This window comes from Chelmon rostratus, chromosome 10 (genome assembly GCF_017976325.1).
Source record: "Chelmon rostratus isolate fCheRos1 chromosome 10, fCheRos1.pri, whole genome shotgun sequence".
NCBI lineage: Eukaryota > Metazoa > Chordata > Actinopteri > Chaetodontiformes > Chaetodontidae > Chelmon > Chelmon rostratus.
Window position 1 is genome coordinate 8325202 of NC_055667.1, and position 23912 is coordinate 8349113.

The 23912-nt window shown below is 41.2% G+C and overlaps 1 protein-coding gene across 2 annotated transcripts; it reads right to left on the reverse strand.

Annotated features, from left to right (window-relative positions):
* Positions 1 to 126: 126 nt before the first annotated feature.
* LOC121612754 (carbohydrate sulfotransferase 11-like) lies at positions 127 to 19567 on the reverse strand. Of its 2 annotated transcripts, none has more exons than XM_041945828.1 (4): positions 19350 to 19567; positions 6127 to 6203; positions 4772 to 4933; positions 127 to 4031 (listed from the first exon to the last, which is right to left on the reverse strand). In XM_041945828.1, exons 1-4 carry the CDS (start codon positions 19441 to 19443, stop codon positions 3348 to 3350), a joined length of 1017 nt encoding a protein of 338 aa, XP_041801762.1. In that variant the 5' UTR covers positions 19444 to 19567; the 3' UTR covers positions 127 to 3347. The 2 variants fall into 2 exon arrangements, with proteins under 2 accessions (XP_041801762.1, XP_041801761.1); XM_041945827.1 differs by having other exon boundaries at positions 4772 to 4936.
* Positions 19568 to 23912: the final 4345 nt, after the last annotated feature.

The following is a 23912-nucleotide window of genomic DNA, read 5'->3' on the forward strand; positions in this document are numbered from 1 at the left end:
CTCAACTGGCACATCTAAAAATCCTTGTCGCCTTGTTCATCCAGCCAGAAGAAAAGTGAGTGAGTGATGAGAAACAAAATAATAATAATAATAATAATACACACACACACTCAGTGCTGCTGTTAAGGGACTGTATTTGTTGAAGCGTCAAGGCAACCAGCCTGTCAATCGTCACATCAGCAAGTGCACTTCAGTTATCAAGTTATCACATTCACAGTTTTGTGGCACAAGTAAACTGGTGCATGACAGCTTCTTTCAGATTGTGCTCTGTTCACTTGTTCACAGCGACTCACCACGTCACAGGTCTGACTACAGGAACACTCCTACACAAACGGTTACATGTCTGACTAGCTGTGGTCATGCACAGCAGCGTCTGGGCTTTGGAGATGGATGTACAGTATGTTTTATCCCTCTGGAAGAACAAGCCACTTGTTATTTCTATTCTGTATTTTCCAGGAACAAAGTAATTAAAAGGTAAAATATATATTTTGGGCAGCATGTCATCGAGCCAGTAGGAAGCGAAAACAAGAAGGGTGTGATTGGGCTTTGGCAAGTCACATCTTCTTGCAAATTATGGCTTAAATCAGACACTGCTACACAGGAGAGCATTAAAAGGAAAACCCTGTAATCCATGGCCGCAATCATAGCCAAACAGAAAAACAAAATGTGGCACAGGCATGACGGCACAAATAATCAAACCAATGTTTGAATAAAAGAGGAAATCACTTGGAAAGATACAGCTTTTAACACTTTACAGATACTCATACACAGATATTGCACTTTTCAAAGCATGACTATCAACGTTTCCAGAGTGGGCCTTCCTGGGCCTGTCTGACAGTATTCTGCAGCATGAAATATTTTAACCTAAGAAATCCAGAAGACACAGAGATGAAATTATTGCTAGTTCAATGCCTGCGTGTCTTGACACGCACTAACACAACTGTGCGTGCTTGCCGAGTGAAACTGGAACTAATATCCTGTCTGCAGAACATGTTCTTTTAATGGAAATGATGACCCTTGTTGTTCTGAGGTGAATTCCTGTTATTCTCGGGGATGACTCGCTAAGTCAGGTCCAGATAAATCATGGAAAAAGTAGCTTGTTACAAAGGGAAATGTAGGGAATCATTAGAAAGAGCACAGTTATGTTGCTATATGGGTGTGGTGCCCATTTGCAAACATCTCGACCTGATCTGACTATTTCACCTTCTATTAGAGTCAAATGACATTCCATTAACCTCCTCTGAATTTAAAATGTAAAAATGACACAACATTTTTACTTGAACAATTCATTTCAAGTCAATTTAGTAGTTATAGTAGTAAATATGAACTTACGTGTTTTCTTCACATGTATTCTTAAAGTAACGGTACTGGCAGACTGGACTGTGTTAACAGACAGTTTGTAACCCTAAATAATGGACTTCACAGAGAACTCCACTGATTTAGCTTGTACTCTTTAACATGTGATGGACAATTTCAAAAAATAGAGATTTTTTATTCGAGGCATTCTTCTTCCTTATTAATACCTTATGGCTACATTACCCACAATGCAACTCAATCACCATCAGTTTGATAAGAGACTGAGTGAGTATGTCATGCTAGTAGCAGCTAATGTGTGGCATTAGCCTCGAGCACATGTGGTCCACAGAGGTCCGGTAAGCTCACTTTGTACTTTCTCCACACCTCCGGATTGTTTTTATTTTCACACGTTTTGCACCAACCAACTCTGACTCAAGTGATCACTTCATCAGGACAATTAGCAAGCTTCACACAGCTCCCTCTGGAGACACAAAAGACTTTATAAAACCTTTGTGACATATGCAGTAGAACTCTCAAAGACCTGTAAACGGACTCGAAAGTGTAAAATCGATGGAGTTCCCCTTTTCTCATTAAAAATGGTATGAAGACATTAGTTAAACCTGTTATTTTCGCAGTACAGGCCATTAATAAATATTTTCCTACATTAACCTGCATATTATTTACCATAAATTCCATCACATTTGCTGAACAAGGGCGTGCAGTGGAGATGACTGTAGGTGGATTAACCCCTCAGGTGCCTGCATTCACCCTAACAAGGAGAGCTTTGACGAGGGGCAGTGCTGGGCTGGACCCAGCCCTGACCACAGCTATGCGGTTGTTTGTTCAGCCGACCTGCCCGGAGCTAAATGCAGACAGTGATAGAGGAGGGATGGCAACAAGCTTTTACTGGAATTAAGGAGCAACTGCAGGTTTCCCTGGGAATTACTCTCAGAGATACGATAAGTGTCAACAAGTGCTGTGACAAGTTAGATAAGACAGGCCCAGGGAACAGGACTTGATCAGAAAAGTGGAGAGTAAAGAGTAAGATGTGATGATTTCTCAGTTGTTCAGAAATTTCTATTTGGCATGAGTTTATGTGCAAAAGCAACTCAGTGAAAAAGCAAAAAAAAATCACATCAGAGGAAGGCCTCCCTTCTTTCATTCAAAATTCATCTTCACGAAATCACGAGCCCAAATCCTTACTCCCACACACGTTTCCATAACAATAAATACTTCATGCACTGACATACATACATAAATAAATGCCAGCCAACCACTGTGCTGTCGGTGCTTTGAATGCATCTGCTGTGTTAAGGTTCCCAGTCAGCACATTCACCTGTATACCCATGCTGGAGGAGAACCGGCTCCTCTGAAGTGTGACTTTCATTTATGGCTCGTTATTTCTCTGCAAAAACGAGCCATGGAGAACGCTCACTGTAGTGGGCACCGCAGGTATGCTGGCAAGGCATATCACACCAACTCAACAACCACTCGTAACAGACGACGAAACCCAAAGTCAAAGAAAGAATTGCTCAATTTGACAAAGTAATTTCTAGGTGAGGAATGGCAATGAAAAATAAATACTGACTCCTAACTGAGCCTGAGGCCCTGACAGAAAGGACCTGTTAGTAACGTTCATGTGCCTGCATTTTCAACACACATTTCGGGAGCAACCTGCTTCTGCATTCTGTTCTGCTGAGCTGCAAATCAACACACCGTTTTCACACTGGAAAGCAACCCAACCAATGTGACAGATGCTCGGATTACAGCTCAAACTGTCTGTCTTTTCTTCTCAGGAAGAAATTTGGTTCCATTTAGAAAGTTCCACTCACTGAAACCAGAAAATCAAGTTTTTGTTGGACAGTCATAGTGACAAGTCAGTGCTTGTGATGGACCGGTCTAGACAGGGATGATAACTGTACCAGAGTCCATGGCAACCAAAAAGTGCAAAATGATCCATCACTAACACGAACGCTGAAGGGGATGTGAAAGGAAAACTATGACCACTAGTCCATCCATGGCACTGATGTCAATCCTCTGTTCTCCACCCCTCATCGAGTCCTGAGGTACTCTGGTGTGGAGTAGTTGAAGAACAGGAAGTCCATTCGATACAGGTTGAACAGTCTCTTCTGGTAGAAGGGACTGATCTGTTTAAAGAAGCGTGCTGCCATGTTGCCATCAGTCCTGGTGCTCTTACCAGATGTTGGAAATTGAAGTGATCCATCCACTCCAGCCAACCTGAGCACAGCCTGAGCATCCGGCTCCAGAGTCTCATACTTCCCAACTACATCATAGTGGATCAGGCAGGGGTGGCAGAGGGAGTGCACCCGCTCCCAGTGCTCATTGAAAGGTTCCTCCCGTTGGGTTCGAGGGTCTACGAGGTACTGGACAAACTCGTGGAAAGAAACGTCGTTCCCTTTCTCCAGTGCCTCAGGGTCCGGGTTGGGCCGGTGCCGGCTGATAATCTTGGTTCCGTAGCGCTTGTGGAAAGCAGTGTTGTAGCTACGGGTGAACTTGTTCCGGTAGGCGGACACCAGACGCTCAAAGGGCTCTCGCACAAAGATGAACTTGAGGTAGCTGCGAAGGCGCTGGTTGATCTCAGGGACTGAGAACTCGGAGAGGGTGCGGAGGTTACCTGCCACGTGGGCCTCATTCGCAGGGATGGCAAGGGGGTCGGTGTAGCGGCCGTCGCTGGTGAGGACCATAAGGACACGCTTCCAATTGGTGCAGGCTACCTGGAAGAGATAAAAAGGTGGAAGATTTTCTTTCAATTCCAAATACACAGTCATACAGTGTTTTTAATGCACTGCAACAAATGTGCATCTCAACTATTTGAACAATACATCAACTGAATCAGAGTTTAAAAATGAGTTACAGCAGAATACTCTGAGTCTGGAACAGAGGTTTTCAAACTCTGACACTGTTGGCCTCTGCAAGGCAAAGAGGGGGTCCACTGTGCCTAACAACGTCAGCCCCCTCCTCATCAGAGACTACAGCGTTACCATAGATCCAGTGACATGCACTGCGGGCTAAAACTTGAGCCTCAATTTTTTTAGCCTGTATTTGTTTACATTTTGGCAAGTGGGCACCATTAAAAGTATGCTCAATTAGCTATTCCTGTCTACAATGTAGCCATAGATGTACAGACAATTATCACTGAATTACTTTGATACTGAAGAAAACTTGATGATTCTGGAGGTATAAGGAGTATCTTTTTCTGATTTCTAAGCAGATTTGTGCATTGTCTATTCTGAACAGACATCAGAGATAATGATATTCTTAGAAAGTGTAGGTCACACTGAATCTGAAAAATGTGCATTATATCTGTGTGCTCAGATTTGACATGAGCTTGCTTCATGTCTCTCCCTCCGTGGCCCCGCCCCTTTCAAGTCTTCTCCTCGGGAAGCGCACCTCACAGTTTGAAAACCTCTGCTCTACAATTTCGGCTGCACTGCTTAATGTCATGGTAACCAACCTTGGGTACATAGCAGTAAATAAGACTGTGTTTATCATCCACAATAAGGTGTTTGAGATCCTCAGGCGAAAGCACCTGCCGCTTCCTTGTGTGGCTCAGACACGCCTGCTCCAACACCTCCCTGCGGTCTTGGAGGGACCTTTGAGCTGATAGCAGCTCCGGCTGCTTGTGGGGATGTGATCAGGACGATGCAGGGGGCCATGAGAGGGGAGAAGCAGAAATTGAAAAACCTGTTAAAAATTGTTGCAGGCAAGTTGTTTGTCCTGAGCAACTCCTGCAACCAGTGTAATTTCACAAGAGTAGAACGACAGTCTGATCACCATAATCTAAATGAATGAATAATGGCCAGAAAAAAGTGTTTTTGCAAAACAATATGTAGCAGTGAAGTTGACCTTTGACCTTTTGGATATAAAATGCCATCACTTATCTATGAGACATTTGTGTGAAATTCTGTCATAATTAGAATTCTTAAGTTATGGTCAAAAATGTGTTTTTTGGAGTCACAGTAATCTTGGACCACCAAAATCTAATCCATTCACCCTGGAGTCCACGTGGACATTTGAGAAAGAAAGTCTCTCAAGGTCTACAAGTTCAATGCGACTCAAAGCCCTCACATTTATGGAATTGTAATACTCAGTGGCTGGAATGAACCCTGCCACCTGGTTGTAGGAGTTCCCACCTGTGCTGACTTAATATGTCTGCTTCCAGTGTTATGAGTATATTATTCACCAAGAAACTGCATTGCATAGTCATAAAATTAATGAAATGACTGCAATGGGCTTGAATCAATTCTCCAATTAATTTCCAATCAGCCTTCCACTGTATGTGCCCACTTAGCATCATAAGACTTTCAGTGTTCTGGTTACCCTCAAAGTTAATACCCTGCAGCACAGCCTTAAACTGACATGACAAAACTTTTTCCCTTTCCAATATCAGTAACTTTTACATGGAAAATGTAATGTTCGTGGCTCAAATCTGCAAAGGCCTCAAAACTGGACACATTTACTACATGTTTCTACACATATAGCAGATGTCTGCATGGCTAGATGACCACCACAAATTAAACTTTTAGTGATAGATTTTGTAGTGGAGCTCAAGTAACGTAAAAGTAAATAAGTAAGTAAACGTAAGATCTGGAAACCCAAGTGAAAACAAGAGTCTACAGTAATTCTTAGCGTGTCAGCATGACTGACAATGCCATCAACAGAACCATGCTGCTAGGTTTGCTAAAAATTAGCATGCAGGGATTGTGTGAGAACGTATTTTCAGTAAATGTTCAATCACTGCAAAGCTGGCAATGCCTCTGAGACTGAGACAAACAGATGTTTTTGTTATGTGCATGTTTGTATTCTCACCTGGTCTCCATTGTAGAGGCTTTGCAGTGGACTTCTCCTGCTTTTCCCTGGTCCGCTGCCCGTCTTCACACCAGGTTCTACAATTAGAAAGACAAATCAAAACATCGTTTAATACAAAAGTTCTGCTTTTCTTCCGTTTCCATCGTTCGAGTGCATTTCTCGCTATTTCGCAGGATTTGGTTGAAAATGTGAAACTGCCACAGTAAATCTGTTACATCATGTGTTACATCTCAACAAAAGAACATGTCTGATGAATTTTCACAGTGAATGCTTTGTTGATTTTGTCACTGCTGATTTAAGTCTGACCACATTACTTTTATTTTTTCAGAAGCCTATATGTAGGTCACAAATGAGAAACACATTTGTACAACGTGTCTATGTAAGAGGTTTGAATTATTCTATAAAGATGTCCATACAGCGCTATGGTCAGGTCAGTCAGAGCCAACTTTCCAACTCTCTGGTTTAGCCTTTGTCATGACGTGATCTCCCTCCTTTCGTTTATATATATTCCATAAGGACAGTGTGTTCCTTCCAGACTCTCCCTGTAGCTCTTACATAAGTTACTCCTCTCCTCTTTTAGTCTCCTGTTGCTCAAGCTGCAACTTTTTTCTTAATCTAACCTTTTTAATTTGACTGTTGCCCTTTTGGAAATTAGTTAACTATGCACAGCAAATCATCTGGAGACCACCCACTACCAATTTCCTAACACAAAACCAAACAATGATAAGTATGCAACACTAATTAGCTGGGGGTTAGAACAATGCTTGGCTGCATAACATGTAATGACGGACCTGCTGAAAGTTTGAGGTTATGATATCTGGATGGAGACCTCGTTATCGTCTCTCTTCCCTCCTCCAGCCTCCATGAACACATCTGTCTTCTCCTTCCATCCCCCACTCCCATCCCCCCTTCTCTCCAGCTCGCACTCAGGTTTGATGACAGTCAGTGTTTGGGTCTGCAGCTAACGGAACTGAGCGAGAAAAGTGATTTGTTTTGCACATGTGGCTAAACTATGTGTAGGGTTCTTTTACATCTTACACAATGCTGGAATTTGATGGAGGTGAAAAGAGGCTTCATGTATATTAGCAGGGGGGAATCTACTGGACAGAGGACCTATGGAATAACAAGAAAATGCAATATCATCATATGGAAAGCATATCAGTTAGCAATAAAGAGTAAGATGGGAGTTATGCTGTGTCAGTGTGGAATCCACAAGGGGACAGAGCCCTATTCTCTCCCATTGTTTCACTTCTTTCTGCTGAGTTCACATTAAGCAAATAAAATGAACTTGTAGTTCAGACCTGTCTTGAAATGACAAATTAAGAAATCTGTCAGTTTGGCATTATAGTCTCATGAAATACATAAAATATTATTTACAAACTCTTGCTCAAGATTAAAATCATTCTCTAAATCACAACTGCTTCCTACCATTTTGAATCACAAAGTATCATAAAACCAAAAGGAGAAGAACTGCTGGTGACAAAGCAAATATAGTAGAACATGTAGTATGTAGTAAGAGGAAGTAAAGATTGAGACCATGTGATGCTGCTCTGCCTCAGCGCACATGAACCATCAAATCCTCAACTTCCTCTGGGCACATCTGCCACATTATCTGAACACATAGATAGATATCTCAATCTTGCTGGACCATGTTGAAAGCATTACTGAATACATATACTGGATACAGGGCACACATGCAGTAACATCCAATTTATGTTTATGCAGTTTTGTGTACATTATAATGTATATACTGTATATGACAGCAGCACTCACAGAATCAAAGTTGGCGTGCATTCCTGTTAGGATCAAATGTTCAAGAGAAAAACAGAGGGACGGTTTAGAGAGGCTACAGAAACAGCACACAGTGTCCGAGAGGTTCGGGATAAAAGCACATTGTGCGAAGAGATCAGACAGTCTTCCAGGTAGAACTGAACATAATGGATGAGGTGCCTAAGCTCTCAGTCAACAGCACTGCAGTTCACATCTTAAGCAACTAAGCCTTCTGCAAACTCAGGACGCTTCCTCAGGAAGCTAGAAAGTAGGTCAAGAGACACTTGTGGAGGCTTTACTCACATTAATGGTTTATTATCTGTTTTGTATAAACAACTTTAAACACTACACGATGGAGAGGAAACAGGTGTTTCATCCAGTCTGATGTCTCGAGGGGAAGACAGGAAAGAGGAAAGAAAATGCCAAATATAGAGCTAATTTATCAACCAAAATGGTCAAGGTAGCAGTATGGATTTATATAATAAATCGATTCTTATTATTAATGCCACTGCTCATTAATGATGTTTTGATACTGTGTGCAGCTTATAAAATCTCATTCCACTGGCAGAGGCCGCTGACCACCGGCATACTGGTGTTGTGCCACTCTGGTTTTAGAGTCACGTGTCCAGTCTTAGTGGCACTATGACTAGTGGCATACTACCTCAGGTCAGCTAAATGTGAGTGATGTAGGTTTAGTGATATGTGAATTGCTGCTGCAACATCGCAATTTGCCTCAGGGGATCACTAAAGTACTCTTATCTATCCATCAGTCTATCTATCAATCTATCTATGTGCTACTGTTCAACTGGTTTATGGCATAAGAAAGTGGTATATCATTCATCTTCCACTGTCATGCTCCACTCCCAAGTGGCTTTACATGATTCTTCACTGGCATATGCCACTGCTGACTACTGGTATGTCACTGCCGTCCGTGCACTACATGAAAGTCTGGCTAGTGCCAGACATTCACCACTTATTACATTGAACAAATAAATAAAAAATAACATTTAGATATCATGCCATTGGCATATAGCTCGTGTTAATGATCAAACTTTGTCCAAGACTATGCTCAATGATCACTGTTAGCCATACGGTGAGTCCACGAGCTTAGCCAGCAGGAAAGTATTAGGGGTGTATATCACAAATTTCATCACAATACGATAATAAGCCAATCCCTTGGACAACATTTTTGCTGATCACAAAGTCTGCCATGATACAACTTGATTCCATTCATATGCCTATTGAACACAATCAGTTACATGATGATCAGAATAGCTGAGTGTAACAGCTATGTTAACCGTCACAAACACGAGCAGTTAGCAACAGGTTTTGAGTGGCAGTAGTCAGGAGGAGACGAGGGGGGGCATACAGTCAGTTCCCAGCAGTCCAACAGGGCTGTCTATGTGAAACAGAAAACCATCCCTCACTCTCTCGCTGCCTCGTTGATCGCTGCCTCCCTTCAGACGAGGCAAACAATAAAGTTATTATGCTTTTTCTGACTCACAGTTAATCCCTGCTGAGTTTTCTCGTTTCGCTCGGTCCCAGCAGCAGCACGGCCCTACCAGAAGCTGGAACTTACACCCGTGACTCTTAACCTCTTTTATGAATGACAAACAAGGAAATATAATATAAGGCTGTAAAAAACGCTCATTTATTGTAAGGACTACTCATGTTTACAGGTTACAGGTACTCTTTTAGCCAGCAGCAACACACATCCACCTGATCTCATGTTAGAAGCGTAGCTGAGGACAATGAGAAAAAAACTCCCTGCAGCCACAAAATTGAAAGCTCCATTATGACACAGTGACCGAACGAATGTTAGCGTACTTTGCTTTGCATAATGTTTAGGGAAGGCATGCGCTTCGGCAGAAAGAAAGACACGGACAAAGACAATTTGAAAATCAGTGCGTATCTTAAAAATGATATTGATCGATTGATTGATAGATCATTCAAGGTCGATGCATCATTATGCCTCTATAAAGTAAAACATAGTTATAGAGTTATAGGGCATTTATAAGTTGTGCGCAGCATCTGCAGGGGATGAAACGTTATAGTGCCATCAGCCAACAGAACGGCAGCGGCACATCAAAAAACAACAGTGACATAAAACTCAGGATTGATGCCCTTTTTTCATCTCGCTGTCACTCCACATCATTAGAGCAACACAAAGTATGAGCTTAATACTCATGCTCCTAGAGGCCAACTGGTATTTCTCTGTAGCATTTTTAGTTGATGTTTTTCAAATTATTAATATTATAAGAGGCTTGAAGTATTGATGATGTTGGAAGAATGCAGCCACTGCTACTTGATTTTCCTCATGCTTATGCTTAAAAACTGGTGAAGGCTGGTGATTTGTGAATATTGTTGGCTTTTTAAGTTCCAGTTATGATTGTGATACCACTCATGAGTCATCTGGACACAACCTCTCAGTGTGTGAGTTTATACATGAGTGTGAATATGTAAGCTTGTTGAAGGGGGTGGTGTCCTGTCTTGCTCTGTTTTAAAGAAACATGACTTTTTTCAGACATGCCATCTGATTTGTGGATCTGTAACTCAATAAACTGTACTTACAAATCCAGCTACAGTCGTTCTCTTACATTTCAAGAGACTAAATATAAAGGTCTCTATGTCTTACTGACTCTACAGGACATTTGCCAGCCTGGAGGTTGTCCTCTATTAGCAGCATCTTTTGCTGTGTTAAAAGAATCTGTTGCTTCTCTTAATCTTTATAATGCATCAATGCTTTCACCTGCACTAACGTGGTTCACCTTTTCTGTGTTAAATGGAGAAGTAAATGTCAGAGGCTACTTTATTCTGATCACCATAAACCACATCTTCTTCTGTGTCGTGTGTTCTATCACATACACCAGAAAACCACCACTTCCTCTCAGTTCCAGGAAGTGACACAATATTGACAGTTGAAGAGGAACAGAAGAGACACACACAGGCCCACGTTGAACCTGGATCTGTCTGGTTTGTCAGGCATGTGAAGCTGCATACTGATATTATATTCCGAGGCAAACAAGGATCATTTAAACCTATATACTGGTCTGGATCTTTATAAACAGACAGTACCTTCTTATGACTGATAAGTTGACAGGAAGTTAGAGACAAAGTATCTTAAGAAGTACACAACAAAAAAGTGCCTGTTATGTTGTTGTTGCTGTAGTCAGGTGATTATAAAGAGAGACCAAGTCCATGGAGGGAGCAGTTTGTGGAGGATGAATGGGTCAAGCAAAGAACTTTCATCCAGGAGATTTGGGTTTGAGTCCCGTGTGAAACCACAAGTCAACAATGACTTTTTATTTTTAGACTTAGCTGACTTATTGGGCCATCAAACACAGTAAACTCCTCAGCTTTTAGATATATTTTTGCGTTTAAACAGGTTTACAACATTTTAAATATTGCAGTGAGTGTTGTCTGTTTTCAAAAGCCCTCACTTATTTGTGACTTGAACAAGCTGCAGGTGTGAATAGTCTGACTCTGTCTCTTTTTATAGCTATAGTCTAAGTTACTCTCTCACCCAGATGTGCTTTCACATACTGAGAATTGGCAGTGACTGATGGCACGAACAACTAATTGGCAGTGCCGACATAATTCTGTCAGTATCCTTAAATTTGGTACCCAACCCTCCCCAATACATCAAGACATTTTCGTTTTAATTTTTAATTTTTTTTTGTCAATTTAAACAAATCTGTGCCCTCTGCAGGCAAACAAGCTCCCTTTTTTTTTTTTTTTTTTTTTGAAAAACCTCTTTCCCTCTGTGATCATGACAGACAAATTACACAGAGGATTCTGTGGCATCAATACTGTAAATATTTACTTAAATAGGTAAAATTACACTTAATTGCACTTGAAGTAAAGGTCTTTATTCATGAGGACTACATAACGGAAGTTTCCATGAGCAAGACCATGAAGAAAACCATGAAATGTGATGGAAATACATAACAATATGTTTCACAGCCCAAATGAAAGCGACTGAAAAAAATAGGATTTAAAAAATGAGAGCAATCGAAGGCAGGAGAAGACAACGGGATTGTCAGGAGTAACCACTGCCAGACTTTCTGCGTTTGTTTTGAGCGTAGCTTGATCCAAAGGTGTCACACCATCCACATGCTAAGAGCTGCAGATGGTGGTAATTACACCAACAAGCTGAGGTGACTTTACGATCACTTATATCCTTTGTGGTGGAGCAGGAAGTTCCTTTTAATCTTAGTCTTACGCTACTTATGTTCACTTGCACAGTTCCTTCAAATCAAAAAGGCAACATAGACATTCTCATAAAAGCTTTCTGGATTAAATTACTACATCAACCATCTTATGTCTCACTTCAGAAAGTTACAGCCCAAACTTTATTTCAGGCTGACCCTCTTGATCATTGAAAGGCTTCAGTTTGACAGACTACGAGTTCAGTCAGGTTAGACATGAGGGCAGAGGCTCCCCTCAGTTAGTGAGGCCCTAACATGTTTGGGTTATTATTCACCACTGCATAAACATAGTGTGCATGTTTGGGCCAGGATGAGAGAAGCCAGAGGGGATAAAGGGACCCCAGTACATAATGTTTGTGGTAGTAGATTCAGAACCAGAAAAGTGAAACACTTAGAGCTGCAAAAAAGACATCAATTTAAATACACAATTATGTTAAGTAAATAAAATCTTGTCTCAGTGTTGTCAGCATGTAGCAAGTTATGTTCAGCATATGAAATCATTCATTTTAAACCTATCTGTCCTTTTTCATCAAATAGCTGCAGTATGGATGATGTGTCTGTTAATCAGGGAAGTGCACATAGTAATGTTACAGTTTGTTTCTCTGAGAGACTTGCTACTCATTCCAGGGAATCAGTCTCATTGCTGGTAGGAGTGTAAGTGCTTGCACTCTTTATTCTGTCTCTCTATAAAGTAGCTGTGGTTGTAGTTTTTTGATACCAAAAGTAACAAACTCTTTTATACCTGAACCCACAGAGAAGCTACAAAGCACAAGAAGCCACAGATAGATGAGACTTACAATGCTACTGGCTTACAATACAACCACTAAGATCAGAGGCACAGTCAGACCTGACCATGGAGCTCTGAAATCACAACATCTCTCATCTCCAGCTTCAGTACTTAAGACAGCAGCCTCCAGCTCTTGTCTTTGCATACAAATCCACTTACGCTTTAGCACTTCATCTTGTTAAAACAGTCCTTATTGTTAGCAGTTTTAAAAAGATGGAAGCCAGAAGGCTTAACGATTTATATGAGCGTGTTTGGGGTATTAACAAATAGACTTTTGAGTGAGGCAGGACAAATAGCCAGCAGGTGTAGCATGTGGTGTTCTGCACTCTCAAAAGAGCTGCCAGCAATACGGGGGGCTGTAAAAGCATCCCAACATTCTTTGTTTCACAGCAGCCGCCTTGATGTCCAAGTCAGATGATGAGTGGCAGCGTGCATGCATGTGAGCGCATGTTTGCGTATGTTTGTTCAATTACAGGATTACACTCTGTATGTTTATAAATGGGTGCGTATGAGGGTGAACAAGTGTGTTTCTGGGTAAATATGTGTTCAGTGACAAAGATTACAGTGTGCGTTTGTGTGCCTGTGCCTGCAGTAGGTTTAGCTAAAAAAATGACAATGTGAATTGTGTACTGACTCTATGTGTGGGCAAGACACATCAGAGCAGGCCTTGATGTTGCCCTGTTTAGTTGTGAGGTGGAATCAATCACTGTCGGAAAAACAAAGTGGATTATCGTTTCTGTGAAGGAGAGTGTAGAGCATCAGTGATATCCAGCAAAAATAATCTCCACAAACCTGTCATCTATCCAGAGCGTCTGTTTTTAATTCAGCTCAGATTTGATCAGTAAGGTGACAACCCTAACCAGTGGCATGGTGAAAAGGAGAACCACTTCCTTAAAAAGTTATTCAGGTGCCCGTGGGCATTTCAGCTTGATCAAACATTCACTATTGTCTTCCACAGCTGGGAAAGACAGAGAAGAGTTCCCCCACCCTCTCGTATGTGAAGCCATGTACAACTGCCTCGCAAATGAAGTGCAAAAGTTGCAGAGGGTGAATATAGAGTAAACAGCACCATGAGCAGAGAATATCTTAACGTAGCGCCCTATGAATTCAGTTTTATTTTTTCCAGATTCTGTTTTATGTTTCCCCAAATTCTGTGTTTTTCAGTTTAAGCTTGATTATCAGTGTCTAATCATGTGGTGGAAGAATAAAATTTCAACAATTCAACAAGAAAATATTCAAAATGTAATGAGTACCAATGAACGTGATGTAACAAAATATTATTTTTGCTCAAACAGATCTTCTGAGAGATGACACCAAAAAATAGCAGCATTGTTTTTTTTTTCATTCTTTCATTTCATTTGACTGAGGCCCTTTAAAAAAAACACTTAGAATGATAGTGAAACCCTATGCATCCATGCCATGTGATATCATACCCATTATACTTTAACAATAAAAAGTATAGCCATATTGACTGGGTTTAAGGCTTAATAAAAGAATGACATGTTATACTTCTTCATTTCAGTGGTAGTATCGCTCATGCTTTAATCAAATTTTGATGCAAAGACTAAGTTTGGTTTTGCTCAGCGTGATGATAGAAAATGGTTTCCTGTGTCAAACAGCAGAGCTGAAGACTTGTCAAATTAGCACGTGTTTATTTCGCTTATCTTGTAAATGCTGACAAGTTCACTCCACCTTTGTCAAGTGCACACACTGCACTCCGCGGAGTTAAGATACTTGGCATAGCAGCACATACACTTAAACCACACACACAATGATACTGCCTCACAGCACAGTTGAGTCAAAGAAGCCACATAAAAGAGAGTCTGAGAAGAAAGAGAAACTGGGTGTTCATCTCTATTTTTGCTCAAATTATGATGCATCGAATAAGAGAGGCTGACTGGAAATGGCACGTCAGGGAAATGTCCTCAGCACGTCAAAAACGTTTTTACACTGGCTTGGAAAATCAAACAATGAAGCAGTGATGGGAACAAGTTTCTGCTGATGGAACTGCATCATATTTGCATTTTATCATTGACAAATGAATAGAAAAAATACAAACTTGTAAAAGGGGAATGGAAACAGGGTCAAAGGGAGATAATCCCTTTTCCAAAACAGAAAACTCCCAAAGCCCAATATTCTGTTGAGGGGCGGTGATTATGGGGTAGACAGCCTCTTGCCCATCAGCTATGACTATGTCAAAAGCACACAGCACAAAGCAATGATCTACATTCATGATTTCAAATCCTGCTAAGATGCTGATTGTTTACTGGGTGACACATTGGCCAATATGACTGATACGGCCTGAATCCTTCAAAACTCAAATCAGGCAGAACTCTTCATGATTCAACCCCAACGGTTATTTGAATCTGTTGAATATTTTCATGCTTAATTTATTTAATTTAGACTATAAAACATTAGTTTTGCAAAGTCCAAGGTGACATCTTCAAAAGCCTTATTTGTCTTAACTACTGTCCTAAATACAGTTTATGATCATATCATAGTAAGTTGGAAACAGTGAAGTTTTGGTCTAAAAAATGACTTAATGGATTCATCTTTTATGAAAATAGCTGCCAATTTATTTTTTGTTAACCAAGTGATACATTTATCCAGTAATCTACAATCCGATATGGCTGCTGCCATTGCAGTTTCTTGTAGGTAATTTCAATTCACAGCTGGAAATTGGAGACATAAATGATCTGATATTTTCAAAAACGACTATCGACATCAGCTCATGAAAGAAGTGTCTCTTGCAGTCTGTGGACCTCAACAAAGCAAACCACATTTTTAAATAAATTACATAATAATAATATTACATTATTTTACACACAGTAAGGCTGTGGCCCGGTGATTCTGGTACTGTACACACCCCCTTGGACTGGTCATCCAAGCTATCAGACAAAATGTTGCTATGGTTCATCATATATTTAGTCATCCACCGTGTGCCGCATCTTGAATGCCACAGATCTAATTTTAATAAAAGCTGAGGAAGTGCTGTTGTATCTCACTGCCAAAATTCTGTATTTAAAATGAAACTACTTGGCTCAAAAAATAAAAAATAAAGCTTAAAATAAGGCATATCTGAATCTAAATGACTCTGATTCCTCCTCCAATTCAGTTAATAGAACAGCAAATGTAATATGACTTAAGTCATGAGTTTCTAATAGTATACTGGATTGCACTCATATTTCTTTGCTGTGTGCCAAGCCCTGGGTGTTGGTGCAGGAAGGCAGACAATGGAAGCACAACAATAATATGCACTCAGCTTCCTGTCCGGTATTCAACAGCAGGCTTAATTGGGAGATGTGGTTCTGTTAACAAGTGGACTGGAAACATGAGGGTCTTTTAAAATGACATAGATAATGCCTGTGTTCAACTGACAAGTATTGGACATTGTTTATGCTACAGTATATGGTTTTTGTAGCATTTATCTGTCTACACAGCAAAAGCAAGTTATTCTCATAGTGGGAATGGAGAGCTTGGCAGTACTCGGTGTTAAATGAGGGTTTTATGGAAGCAATGAAATGAGGAATAAAACAGAAGAGGCAATAGGGATGGTATAACAGTGGGAAAATAGTCCTGAGACATAATGGACAACAGCTGGTACAAAAACTTGTACATTTGAACAAAAAATAAGCTTTTACAACACATGACTATGGGGCTAAACAGGTAAGAGTCTATATAATTACTGAATAATTCTGTGACAGTAGCCTCAGTGCCACAGTAATACAACCAACCACAGAGTTAAGCTCATTACTAGCAGCACTGCTTTCTTCTCTTTCCTCTCAACCGAGCGCGAACCTCTCTATCAACCAGGCAACATTCCTGGAAGAGAACTCACATTTCTCATCCTCTGTATTCTGGTGTTTGGGTGAATATCAAACCTTCAAACACCAATTGGACCATGCTAAATCAAACTGTCTGTGCAGATATCACAACTGTACAGAAATTTGGCATTCCAAAAACTACCGCTGTTTCATACCTTGACACTGTCATCGTCATCCAGTTTGGGCTGAGACATTACATCATGGTGGCGGTGTTTTCATGGGCCTAGATAAGGTGTGACAGCCAATGGGCTATCTACAACATCAGTGGTAAATATGAGGCGTTGATGTCAAGTCTCAAATTTGAGGGAAGTTGTTCTTAACCTGTATTCATCACAATATTGATCCAGATATTACTTTAGACAGAAAGCTGTGACAGAAACTGATTTGGATCTCACATATGAAAAATGCTGGAAACGTATTTAAAAATGCAACAACAACGACTAAACCATATCTTTTGTCAATTAAGCATACTTTTTCAGTATTTAAAGGATAACTTTCGTTTTTTACAACCTGGACCTTATTTCTAGCATTAAATACGACCATTTACTCACTCGGCTAGTTTAGCTGTAGTTTGGCACAGCTATGGTTCGTTTTGCGGGCTTCAAAGGGAGACAGTGAGGCCTAATCAGGAGCCGTGTCGTGGCTGGCTGCTCGCAGCGCGCGGCGTCCGGAAATGACATCATCCACGTCAGAGGTAGTTGTCTAGAGACGCCGGATGTTGATAACATGCCACCACGGGCTCAGAGGGGAATAGCACCAGCATATCATAACAAAATATTGGAATATGAACGAGTTTCGCCGCAGATTATGCGTTATAGAGAGGCTGCGCATGGATGCCCCGAGTACTCGCATTATACGGATATACGCGCCGCTCCTCTGGGGCTAATTTCTTCAAAACGACTCCAAATGCCACCAAAGTTGTCTGGGTGAGTAAATGGTCATATTTAATGCTACAAATAAGGTCCAGGTTGTAAGAAACAAAAGTTATCCTTTAAGTAATGAAACACTGATAATGTAAAATATGGGTACACACTGCAACTAATTATTTTTGCTCAGGACTCCTTGCTGGTTCTTTCACTCCTGTTTAACTTCACTGTGCTCCAGTTAGAAACAGAGTGGAAGTGAGAAATGAAAAAGGAAAGGAAATGACTGGGAAAGTACAGAACTAAACAAAAAATCTGGTGTTACTTTTCAAACTGTCTCTGACTGGATACAGTTTGAGTTAAGGACGCCCAATGCTTTGTGGACATCCTGTGAATTAGTCCTCTCTAATGTGGCTCCAACATGCTTTTCATGTGGTCTGCATGTCTACTCATGGGGCTGTAAAGCAGACAAGTCTAAACAGGTCAGACAGCAAGAGTATATACACCTAGTTGGCGCAGGGGGGGTCAGTGGGAGCTGTGCATATATTCAATGTGTGGTCGTCTATAAAAGGTGATTTACTGCTGAGGTTTTCAGCTGTTCCATCATGGGGTATGTGCTGGGGATTTCAGGAGAAGTTGTAGGTGGGTTTCACTACTTATTAATTGTTATCTCTGACGTACTACAACACATATGACAACTGCAGACGATCCAGTATGTGCCTTGATGTGTGCCTCAACAGAGCTGTGGATCATCACCCAAAGCATACTACTACCACTACTGCTCCATTTCAACAAAAACCCACACTGATAGATCCAGCTCCTGTTGCCCTACTATGTCACCAAAGCCTGGGCACTGGTTTCTCTTCTCTGCAGCGTTCTCATCCTCTCCTCTTCACTATCCACATGGAAAGCACCTCTTTTTTTATGTCAATGCCCACCCTGTCAGCAATGCCCATGTGCCATTTAACCTTGGTCTATACAGTGAGCGCAAATCAATCATCGCTATCTCTTTCTCTCTGAGCTCTGATTCCTCTCCCTGGGAGTGTGCAGTCCCCTGGGGGCCGATCTCTCTCTCTCTCAATGTCCAGAGCAGACTCAGCCCAGGAAACAAAGGAGAGAGGAGACGTAAGAGGAGGAGGGTTAAAGCAGAGGAATGCGGGGGGTCTCGAGGGGGGGGGGCTCTCAAAACATTACACTCTTCACAGGGAGCTTATTCATACTTCATTTCATTCTGTTTCTGCACATGCCCTCTGTTTCACACATGCACATAAACGCAGACAGGTGTGCCAGTGCTGCTACTTGAGTCAGAATGATTCTTTAGCAAAAAGGCACAAGTATGGCAAACCACACGACCTTACTGAACAGCCTGCATGCTGAATTACAAATGAATGCGAGACCACCACACTAAATTATCCACTGGTTATTACGTCTATATTGCATGCACAGCACACATGTGACGTTACGCATCTAGCCATGTTACATTCATATACTGTAACATGTCTATAGCAACTTATCACTGGATAATCACACATCAGATGTACCATTTTTCACTGCAATTATCAGCGTCTAGTACAAGTGTCTATTAAACGCATCACCAAGCAAGACTGTGGGTGCACCCAAGTGTAGCTAACGTAAATTTAATATCATGGTTTTACTTTCTTTATGGTTACTTTATGGTACTGCAGCTGCATTTAAACATAACAACGTTATCTAAATAGCCTCATATTACAACATGCTTGGTGGAGTTTGTTGAGCATGAGTGGGGTCTTACCTGGCTTGGTGATGCTCTGAAAGTACAGCACGATGACGAAGAGTGAGCCGAGGCACGTCGCCAAAAACAGGCGTCCTCCTTTGGGCATCCTCATCCTGAAGCCCGGCTCTGCTGGCGGAGCCCCCGACCCCTCGTCGCTGCCTCGACACGGTTCATGCGAGATCACCCGGCGGAGGATATGAGACTCTCCGAAGAATTGGGAGCCTATTTATTAATTACGGGAACAAAAAAAAAAAGAAAGAAAGAACAAAAGCCCATCCAGGAATAACGTTTGTTGGGTTATTGACCGACACAATATTTAGCCGTTAATATTAACGTTACTAGGACCTCCAACCGCCGGTTTTTTTAGACAGCGTAAACTTAATAATGATGACAAATTAGGCAAGGTCACCCAAAGTATATTATTAAATAGCGTTACGCTGGCATGACAAGCCCGACAGCTAAAGGAAAAGTTGTGAACAGACAGTTCGCTTCTCGTGTACTCTAGCTGTTAGCCAAACCAACGCTGACTGGAGTTTGTCGAGGCTACACAACTTCTTCTTCTTCTCCGCTAAACATGGACGGGGCACCGTGCCATGACGTCACCCCCACCCCTCTCTCGCGCCCTCTCCCCGATTCATTGGCTGCTGTGCTGCCTTCAAGTACTGCTGGAAATATCTCAACGCCGAAAGTCGGATTCTCCACGTGACGTGTGCTCAGTTGACAGGTGTTATGTAGAGCGTGTATAGCCTAGTACAAGCAAGACGTGTCATCATCATGCGCTTAAAAATGGAGTCAGCATTCAACCTGATGATCAAAAGTTACCGTGCGCCCTTTGCATTTCCATGACAGTGTGCGGCTAAGCCATTTGAGGATGTATCTGGGAAGCACGGGCTTCCGAGGAGCACTTAAAGGCAGTACTCCAGTCGCTCAGAAATTTAAGCATGGACTGAAGTACAGTATGTTCCCTCTCATGCAGCAACTGACAGTCAAGGCAGACGTTTTGTGACTAAATTAATAAGAAAAACACACCAAAGAGTGAAGCTTCATGAAACTTTCAGACAAATAAACATTAACCTTAACAGGCAGAAAAGAAACATACAAAACACACACAACACAGGCACAAATTTGAAAATCTTACCTTAATAATACCATAATATCTCCAGTCCATGTTTTATTGTCAGAGTCATTTGAACTTGCTGATTGCAAAGGTAGAAGCTAAAGGGAAAAGCAGAGTGCTTCTGTTGTGTCACAGTCAGAAAGTTAACATGGCTGCAGTAGTGACCCAGTTTCTTTTTGCTTGTGTGCCATTGTGCAAAATCATAATCACAATCATACCAGTACAATCCATCCATTCCAATTTCAGTAACAGTGAGCCTACATTTACAATTGCTGAGCTTTTAGAGTTTATATTTCCAGTTTAAAGTATTTGAATGTTTTTATGCAAGGTTTTGTGCTTGACTTTCTGGACTCCAAATGAGTTCTATGAATTGCATCTTTTTCACACCAGAAATAAAATCCCCTTCTGAACGAGAGTGCGTCACGCCAGTTCTCAGAGAAGTTAATATAGCATTGAATTCAAGCAATGGTTTGAATCACATGTCATTACCAGAGGGGGAAGTTTCTGACAGATTGTAACACACTGCCAGTAGAGGATGATGACAAATACATCAAGTCAGAGAATGACTAAAAGCACGTTTATGGCCTAAAAGAACCCAATATGTAGATTAGAGCTCTCAAAGAGTCTGATATTAGAGATTATCTCAGTTGCTTATCCTTAAAGGATCAACTGTACTCTCACAACAGTGTGTGTTATGCCCCACGCCATATGCTCGCAGCATTATATCATGTCAGTCAGTTTTATTGACCGCATATAGCATATTTCAAACAGAGACAGACTCAGCTTGCTACACATGAAAAATAACCTCCTTGAACATAAACATGCAGTAATTCTGAGAACTGCACACACATAAATATCAAGATGGTCTGCAACTGATTATGATCTTTGAGTGGACTGCTGTCATTCTCACACATGTTTAAATTCAAAATGGGGAACTTCTAAATCTATGCATATTTAGCTTGTGGCCATTTAAATCAAAATCTTCTCTGTAGAACTGTTATTTTCATTAGTGGCAGAATGAGTAAAATGAAGTGCCAATGCATACAGGCCATGACCGTGCACCATAGTACTGTAATGTTAATACTGGATTTCCCTTCAAAATATAGTCTAAACTGTGTTCTTCTGAGGCAGAAATGAACCTGAACAAAGTCTAAAGACATGGCAGGAATATGCATCACTGAAGAAGTTGCCAGGTCAGCGTGTGAGCAACCTAACCATTCATGCTGCGATATCAAAGAATGCAGTAATTACCCACATGTCCATCATTACACCTGCAACATGCAATGCTTCCTGGGGCTCTTGGAAACACTTAACAGAGATCTCAGACTTGAGAATGAGAGAGGCTTGGTTAAGGATGACTTGGTTAATTATGTGGTTGTTTGGGCCAATGTTAGCCTTTACCACAGAACTCTCACCAGCACATGGTTTACTGACCACCCACGCAGTCGTGGTCTACTCATATCACTCACAAGTTCCTCGCAGTTCTTACTTCCTCATAGCCAGGGGAGGTACACTGACTAGTGCTGTGGATAATGGCTGCTGCTTGTGAAATAGGGATGTTTCTGATTTATTCTTATGTCGAATTCTACGTCAGATAAGATGTGTCATGTCACCTGAGTCTTTTTGCTTTGGTGTTACTGTCTGTAACAGCAAAATGCACGCAGTCTTTCTGTCTGAGACTCTGAGAGAACACTGTTCTCATCGCTGTTCCTTAATTATGGAGTAACATGCAGGAGATGATTATCTTAGCTTAGCATAAAAACTGACAAGAACAAAAGGGGTCAAAAGCACCACATCACCCAGAAGGTGTTGCTGTAACCACTGATTTGCAGGAGCACTGATTCTAGGTAAATGAATCCAAGCTGGGAGGAATCACAGGCTTAGAGTGTATTTAATTTGTGACTGATGAACCTTCGGGGAAGTAAACGTTTGCAGTTTTCCTTCTACATGTGCTGCAAGACCTGCAGTTAGCGGTTAGCTTCATTACTATCCTTTGATCTCATATGGTTTTCTGTTTGTGGTGCAGGGATGGGCTAGGATGACTGGCCTAGTGTGGAGACATCCCCTGTAAAACTGAAGGACAATCATAGGGCCTTAAGACATGCAGCACAACACAAAGAGACATTTTCCTGGACATGAACTAGAGTCCGTGTTCAAGTCTTGGAAAAGATTTAATCATAAGCCTGCAAGGCCAGCCTATAATAGTCCAACTGTATAATATCAGCTTGTTTCAGACAGCCATGCCAAATGAATTGCACTCAGTCACATTAGTGAGAAAGGCAACAGGAACATTTTGTACATTTGTCATCATACAGCACTGTGTGCTGTCTGCTTGCTCTCTGTTCACATGTATGCTACCATTTGGTGTGCACTGCTAACAAAGAAAAGTCCAAATCAGGTTTTTGTATAATCGTTGATCACGTCTCCTGTGTCAAAGGCCTACATCATGTCCAAATTATGAAAACGACAACTGAAAATGAATGATCCTGCAACCCTTTGACCTAAAGTGAGAACAAGAAAAAAAAATCCCACAAAAACCTCATGACATGAGCAACCTCACTTGTACTTGAAAGTTCACTCTGTAATAAGTATGTTCCTTTAAATGCATGTGACCCACTAATCTAGGCAACATCAATGCAACCAAAACATTCTGCCTATGTAAACATGTTACATGTTGGGGCACTCTGCTGCACATGTAATCATGATGACCTGGGTTCAAACCCAACCAGCCAACCAACCTCTCTTCCAATTTCTCTTGTCTGTACCAAGTGTAGGGCACTGTGGCGTCACCCATTGGCTTGTGGACTATCATTGTGAAGCCTTGAGTTTGACATTATGGTCATCGCCATCTTGTTTTTTTGGAGCCAGAAGTTACCACATTTGGAAAAGAGGGTGGAGCTGGAGAGGATACGCATTACTAAGCCTTTGTCCTGACTGGATCTGACTGAAACCTGAGGGCATGCCGTGGTAGCAGCTTGTCAATCACAAGGGAGTCCCACCCTAAATCATACCCTGCTTCATCATCCTTTTTTTAATCTAAATGGGACCATAATTTACAAAATTAACATTATGCTGTATTTAAGACTTGAAACTAGCTTCAAAGACCATAAACTTGTTAGGAAAATGATTATTGTGGTAATAAATCAAGTAGAGAATAGGATCAACATTGAAGTTGTCCCCTGCTGACAATTACGAATGCAGGTTTTAGTTTAAACCATCCGTTCAATTGAAGATTGATGTTCCTGGAGACGCACCAATTGGAGTTTTTCTCTCCTGACTCTGATCCTTGTGTCTGCCGATCAGATAACAGCGCTCTCCCTTTCCACCATTTAAAATCTGTACATTCCTTCCTTGTTGCATTGAACTCATTGGCACCTTTCTTACATGAGAGAACACAAGGCTGTACATGTGGAAACATTCTTTTCAGATTGTATTCTTATAATACTCCAACCTCAGTTATATTT

Bases quoted from the DNA above. Each gene is read 5' to 3' on its own strand.
- LOC121612754 (XM_041945827.1), bottom strand. From the start codon at position 19,443: ATGAGGATGCCCAAAGGAGGACGCCTGTTTTTGGCGACGTGCCTCGGC. The intron at 6,204-19,349 runs GTAAGACCCCAC...TTCTAATTGTAG, and splicing joins TCAGAGCATCACCAAGCCAG to AACCTGGTGTGAAGACGGGC. The intron at 4,937-6,126 runs GTGAGAATACAA...CATCCCCACAAG, and splicing joins GCCTCTACAATGGAGACCAG to CAGCCGGAGCTGCTATCAGC.